Genomic DNA, 6,713 nt, shown 5'->3' on the forward strand with positions numbered 1-6,713 from the left:
TTAGGACCTGAGGTGAGGTGGGAAGTAATGCACAGATACTTTGTTGCTGTACTTAAGTTGAGTTTTCAGGTATCTGGTGAATATTTATCTTTTGACAACTTTTTACATTTACTCCATTTTAAATAACTTTCTTTACTTTTTACTTCTTACATTTACAAAACTCGTTACTTTAGGTTTACTGCATTTTGAGGGAAGTTATTATTTTACATCATTATGTACCAACCAAATGGTGGGAACAATAGTGCATAAAAGACAATCCTATTGGTGTACGAATCTTTAACCTCAGCTTGGAAATGTTTGCTTACTTGGACACACTGCATTTTCCACAACACTAATGGAATAATTAGAAACATTTTATTTCATATTGCTTCATTTTATGCTGTGGAACCTTCACCCAGCATAACATCACCTCAAACTTTTGTTTACCATAAAGACACATCACAGGTTAAGTTTTTATTTGACGTACAGGAGTTTACAACCAATAAACTTCTAATACACAAGTGACAGGTGTCAAATATGAAGCTTTAAGAACCAAACATGTATTTATTATATGTACACAGTGATAGACACACGTTAAAAAACACAACGGTATCACACCTCGAAAAATGAGGTGATCCTCGAATATTCTCACTCCACAACTAAGAGTGAAGTCTGTATAGCCTGTAGGATTTTAATCAATATACCAAAGTAGCATAATAAGCACAGTCTGTAAACTCCTTTCTGAAAGCCTGTCGCTGTAAAACAGACACATCTCACACATTTCCCCGTCAGTACTTGTACGGGGAACAGGTGGACTGTATCAAGCACAATCCATGTGAACCAACAATCGATGCCACTGCTCCTCAGCATTTTAAAATGTGGTGAAGAACAAAGATGCATGTCTTTGATAACCATTACTTCCTGTTAATATGCCTGTTAAAAAGCCTTCTTTATGTTTGACAAGTTGTCGTGTCACCCTCTGTGGAAAAGAAAACAAAGTTGAAAATAAATTAAAGTTTCAGTTAAAGCTCTCGGCCTACACTGTGGCATAGCAGTCACACTGTTTTGTGTCGTCCTCGAGACTGCATAGGACGCTGGAGAGGCACCGCCTGTAGCGTGGACAAAGTGACATCATCATGACAGCAAGCTTAAAGTGCAAGCGAGCGGACTCCTTTCCCACCCAGCGGACAGACATTGAGGCAGTGAGTTTAGCGAGGGGGAGGTGCAGAGTCCGCTGATAAGTCAGCATCAGTCTCTGAAAGTGTGGATGTCATTGTAGAGGTTGACGGAGGTGCTGGAGTGATAGGTGTGTTTACCACAGCTCGTACCGCAGCTGCAGCGCTGGATCCACATTACATTGTAGAGGATGTCTCCACTGGGGCAGTGGAAGCGGAGCTGCACGGTGCGAGAGAGAGACGGGGCGCAGCAGCGGCCGTCAGTGCAAGTCCCACAGGTCCGAGGCCGATATCGCTGAGCTGTAGAGCATCCACCAAAGGTGATGCTGACTGGCTCGTGTGGGCGGAAGGTTCGCTGACATTTCTTCCAGGATGACAGAGACAGCCACAGTTAAATAACAAATCTCAGATGTTCCTATCGGCATTCTACATCCATCTCCATTTGAGTATACACTACCTTCTTAGTTATGGGAAGCTGCAGGTCACAGTGCTGGATCTGGCACAGTCTGGTTTCTCTGACTAGCTGACAGTCTGGGTTGTGATTGGTCACACGACTTGAAATGCCCATCCCACATGTGGCAGAGCACTGGGTCCACTCAGTGGTCTGTGGGAAACACTGGGGCTCATGTAAGACCTCAGAGAGGGGGAACGATGCGATCTCTGCGTGAGAGCACAATACAGCAATGAAGTCATGGATGCCAGCAGACAATTAGTTACCTTGTGAGTCACTTCTTGGAGTTCTTGAGGGTTTTGTGAATATTTCACATCAATAAAGTCATCAACTTATTTGAGAGTGCTGCTCTGATGATTTACAGTATTTTCAACTTTACCTCTGAATGTATCTGCTCCGCTGGCAGCTGGGAGGGGATTCTGTCGCTGGACTGGCAGCAAAGGACTGATGTGGTTTGGGTGCAGCTGGCTCTCTGTTGGCTCACTCAGCTCCTCGCTGATGCTGTTGTCATCATCACACACCCATTCTTCACAACAGCCACCCTCGGGCTGCGCCAGCCGGGGCTTTGAGCATCGCCACCGAGGCAGGGGCACTTGGTAGGGACAGAGGGGCATGCAGCCCACCACACCATTCATGCAGGTGCACTGGTGCTGGCAAACGGGCTGGAAGTCCTCACCATGCTGGTACACTCGCCCATTGAATGCACAGGGTACGCCATGAGCTTCAGCTGACATAGAAAACAGGAAACTGAGCTGTTAGCAGACACTTTTGAACTTCATGGAAGGATACGGCAAAAACTTAATGAGTCTGTTTGCTGCGTTTTTGTGTTTTTACCTCTCACTTTGTATGTTGTATAGCTTTTTACGTCTCGCTCACAGGAAACACTGCTGATGAACTACCATTTTGGCTTTTCCATGCTTTCCCTCTGTTGTTTATCTATGTAACATGTGTTGAGGCCATCCTCTAAACACAGATGCTGTCAGCTGCCTCATAGTTCACCATTTTCCATTTTCGTTTCCATGCTAAAGCCACTTTTCTAGCTGAAGACTCAGAGTGTTGCTTTGAGTGTATTATAGTGGCAGCAGCTTCACAACAGGAAAACTGTTAGCGTTATCACGTCTGCAGCTTTGATGCTAACATCAACCAATAATCAAGCATCGTCTGTGTGTTAATGGGCTGCTGTGTCACTTTTTCTGCTTTAGTGCAAATCAAACTGACTTTTTATTTCCCTGAAGGTACATGTGTGAAGGTCAAGATCCATGGAATCAAAAAAAACACATACTCATAAAATCTGTAAAATCTGCTCAACCTTTTACTTTTCTTCACACCAGGCCAGCTGAGCAGTCAAAGAAAAGGTTTCTTATGGAGGACGAGCTAAAACAAAACATTTCTGACTGGAGGTCAAAAGAGATGCTGAAGCAATGTATTGCAAAAAAAGAATAATAAATAAGCATGTAAACATTATCTAGTAAAGTTAACCTGAGTAACCTGTAAGTGAGCCTAATATTGGCCCTTCAGCTAAGACGTCATACTCTAGAGAAATACACCAAGAAATCAAATGGATTTCCTATCAGGGAGATTTCATGCTTTTTGAACAGTTTAATGCTCCCTTGTGATCTGTAATGATCCCACAGATTCATAGCACCTTTTATTTCAAATAAATGTTTGCATTCCTGCTTTTTCATTTATTTATTTTCCAGCTAGACCTTAAGCAGCTCCTCCAGAGCCATTAGAGTCATTACATAAAAGTGTCCAGAGTTCCTTTAAAATGCATCTGCAGGGTGTTTGTGGACAGTTGCTCTGTAATTTCAACAGTGTGCATCTACCCTTGCTGTCTGATTCTCGGTACAGGAGCTGTGTTTTTGTTTGTAGCTTTTGTTCCAACATCAGAATAATTATTCCTTTAATGATTTGAAGCTGTGAGCTTTCAATAAACTCCTTGCTCACCTTGACACAGTCCTCTCTCTGGGTTTCCTCCAGCCCCCAGATGGCAGTGCAGCCCCTTGATGTGATCACAAGGTTCTGTCGTGCTGCAGTCCTCATTAAACTGCCGAGCACAAACTTTGCAGCAGCCACAGTCGTCAGTTACATGACTGACGCCGGGCAGGCACAGTGGAGGCGAGGGGGGGCAGGAACATTCAGCTGGGCATGCACTGTCTACCTAAATACCAGGGTCAGAGGTCAGCTCAGACTGATTTTTATTTATTTATTTTTTAAAATGGTAATCAAAATGTTATCTAAAATAACTATATGGAAGATCACAGAAATAAAAAGCATTTAAAGCCACAGAAACTCACCATTACTGCAGCTCTGCCCAGCATAAACAGGGTGAAGGAGATCCGCTGCAAAGCAACAGGACAAAGCATCCTGATCCCAGCAAATAAAGCAAGCAAACAAAAAGTAGGCTTTCACATCCAGATTCCCAAGAGGAAAGAAGTTATTTTTGCAGCTCCAGGATGAAAAGTATCCAGAGGTGAGTTTGGCACCCAGAGGTAAATTTGCCTGTGCCTCTCCAGCAGCGTGGCTCAGCTCTACTTCAGTCAGAGGTTTCTCTCTGCACTTATAGACACACATGCCCCTGCCCTGTGACATCATTACCGCGCCTCTCAGCAGAGCGTCCAGAGAGAGGAGGAGGAGGTGTGAAACACTTACAGATGTGTTAACGTCACAGTGTAATTATGGATGAGTCAAGAGCTGCTAAATCCTGGTTAAACTGCTTGTAGTTTTCAGACTGTGTGTGAAAATCGTTAGTTTTCTATGCATGAACACGCTAGAAAGGAAACAGCAGAGGACATACTTAGCACATGAAAAAAAGAAGCCAGTGGTTGGACAGGTGTAATGGAAAACTTAAGGAGGGAATCCCGCTCAGTGAGGCTCAGAATGATTAACTGTGAGAATGGAGAAACTCCCTGTAAACAGCTCTCTTCTACACTGAAGGACAATGTGCTCAGAACATCCTGTGTTCCCTCCGTCTCTTTCCTAATGGGCAGCATTCCAGGAAACACAGGCTTATCCTCGTGTTCCCATGATTGGCAGGAAAAACTCTGCATTCCCATTGTCACCGTGGTGGCACGTAAAGAGTGTTTTGCTGGAGAGCAGGAAAGTCCTTGCATTAAGTTGGCCTAGGCTGTCAAGAAACATGGGAAACTTAATTTGGCTTTCGATAAGGCTGCTGAAGTTTCTCTGGCCTGTTCCTTAAAAGAAGCACTGTGCAAAAGTCCACGATCGGCCCCTTAACGCTTTACATTTTGCACCTCACAGTTTAGTTTGTGAAGCCACTTAACACTGAGCTATGAATGTTTCAAGCCTTACAAAGACACTTAACTCAAGGGATGAACCGGTGTTGTGTCTACACGTAACAGACTATTTTAAATTGTATACTTTGGACGGTGGGAGGAAGACTCCGGCTTCCTCCCACTGTCCAAAGACATGCAGTTAGTGGGGATAGGTTAATTGGTTAATCCAAAGTGCCCATAGGTGTGAATGTGCGAGTGAATGTGAGTGCGAATGGTTGTCTGTCTCTGTGTGTTGGCCGTGTGACAGACTGGCGACCTGTATACCCCGCCTCTCGCCCTATGACAGCTGGGATAGGCTCCAGCGCCCCCCGCGACCCTGAAAAGGATAAGCGGAAGCGAACGGACAGACGGACAGATCTATACTTTGTTACTTGCAGCCTGTGACAAAAGCACGTCTACAAATAACATGACAAGGATAACACAATTCTGAAATAGCATATACATATCTTGGCATGGTGTGCAGTGTGTCCTTACAAAACTTGAGGAAACTGGACACGCGGAGGACAAAAGAAGAAGCAGGTAAAAAGATAAGCTATAACAAAAACTTGAAATCCTTGGCAGAGCCTCGACTATTGTGATTAGCCTGTTCCATTGATTCCTGTCGTGCATTTACAGCTACACTTTTTTTGAGAGTGAGAGAAAAACACTCATCCCCTGAACATAAAGAATAATGACGAAGAAGAAAAATGTCTCAGCATTTAATTTTTTTCTATTTCTAGGCACCACATTGTAATTCACATGTAATTCACCACACAATAGCATAAATGTGAGCAACGTCAGCCACTTATGTAGGTTGTGTTCTAGGCTCTACAAGAGTTCCCCACAGAACTCTGATTCAGTCCTGAGACATAGAACATGGATGAATGGGTGAATGAGACATATCACATCTATCACATCTATCACTCCCAGCATGTAAAGCGCCTTGAGCATCATTAGACCCGGTTTACTTGCAATATTTAACATGGAGAAGAAAGGCTGCTGAAACATCCACAAAGACTCCTTTCATTCCTGCAGTGGACTATTTTCACTCCTGCTCTCAGGAAGGAGGTCCAGGTGTCTCAGGACCAGCTTTGACCCTGGTGCCAGACACCTGAACTGTGACCCAGCCTGATCACATCCACATGAAACAGCCATGAACTGTCACTCAGTGCAGCTGCTTGCTGGCAGTTATCACTTTTCCATCTGCTAATACTCCACATGCCTATGAAGTTTATGTCATCTTTGGAGGATGCTTTCATTCTTAAACTAGCACAGTCCACTGCAGCTCCTATATTATAGTTATACATGCAAATATATTTTACTGCTTCACTTATCTTGTAATTCTGTTTACCGAAATGACCAAGACATTTCAAGGTGTCAAAGATTTCACATTCAGACGTGATTTGAAGACTCACCCAAGCCTCCCACAGCCCACCCTGAGAGCTTCATCAAATCTGAGCATGCTGCAGTGAGCCAGCCTGTGGCCTTCAGCTCTCTTCCTAACAGCAGGCATTGCAGCTTCAGACTGAAGCAGTCATGTTACTGTTTGCAACATCAAATCAAACACAGTGTCCCGACTTATGCAAGCAGCCACCCAGACAGCCCGGCCAGCTGGCTTGTAAAACAACTGGGACGCTGAGCAGCAATGGGAAAGAGGGGGGGGGGGGAAGCACCTTGCTGGGCAGCAGCAGGGAGGTGAGCAGTAGTCTGGATTCTTGGCATTCCTGGCCCACAAAGCCAGGATGTGTGCACTGGCCACGATGTGCATCGGACACTGATGCAGGAGCAGGAGGAGTTGAGGGTGGAGAGGTTGCCAGTTTGGCAGCCTGCTGC

General features: G+C 44.6%; 1 protein-coding gene across 2 annotated transcripts; it reads right to left on the reverse strand.

Moving 5' to 3' along the window:
• Positions 1-340: 340 nt before the first annotated feature.
• ccn1l2 (cellular communication network factor 1, like 2) lies at positions 341-4,200 on the reverse strand. Of its 2 annotated transcripts, none has more exons than XM_086313207.1 (5): positions 3,903-4,200; positions 3,553-3,762; positions 1,985-2,332; positions 1,612-1,814; positions 341-1,518 (listed from the first exon to the last, which is right to left on the reverse strand). In XM_086313207.1, exons 1-5 carry the CDS (start codon positions 4,198-4,200, stop codon positions 1,228-1,230), a joined length of 1,350 nt encoding a protein of 449 aa, XP_086169333.1. In that variant the 3' UTR covers positions 341-1,227. The 2 variants fall into 2 exon arrangements, with proteins under 2 accessions (XP_086169333.1, XP_086169334.1); XM_086313208.1 differs by having other exon boundaries at positions 3,553-3,766; positions 3,903-4,115.
• Between the last annotated feature and the right edge of the window lie 2,513 nt (positions 4,201-6,713).

This window comes from Aulonocara sp. 'chitande type north' Nkhata Bay, linkage group LG12 (genome assembly GCF_057382095.1).
Source record: "Aulonocara sp. 'chitande type north' Nkhata Bay isolate Kocher_YH1m ecotype deep benthic linkage group LG12, A_spYH_male_GT1.1, whole genome shotgun sequence".
Classification (NCBI taxonomy): Eukaryota; Metazoa; Chordata; class Actinopteri; order Cichliformes; family Cichlidae; genus Aulonocara; species Aulonocara sp. 'chitande type north' Nkhata Bay.

Bases quoted from the DNA above. Each gene is read 5' to 3' on its own strand.
- ccn1l2 (XM_086313207.1), bottom strand. From the start codon at position 4,200: ATGATGTCACAGGGCAGGGGCATGTGTGTCTATAAGTGCAGAGAGAAA. The intron at 2,333-3,552 runs GTGAGCAAGGAG...TTTCTATGTCAG, and splicing joins AGAGAGAGGACTGTGTCAAG to CTGAAGCTCATGGCGTACCC. The intron at 1,815-1,984 runs GTAAAGTTGAAA...GCTCTCACGCAG, and splicing joins CGGAGCAGATACATTCAGAG to AGATCGCATCGTTCCCCCTC.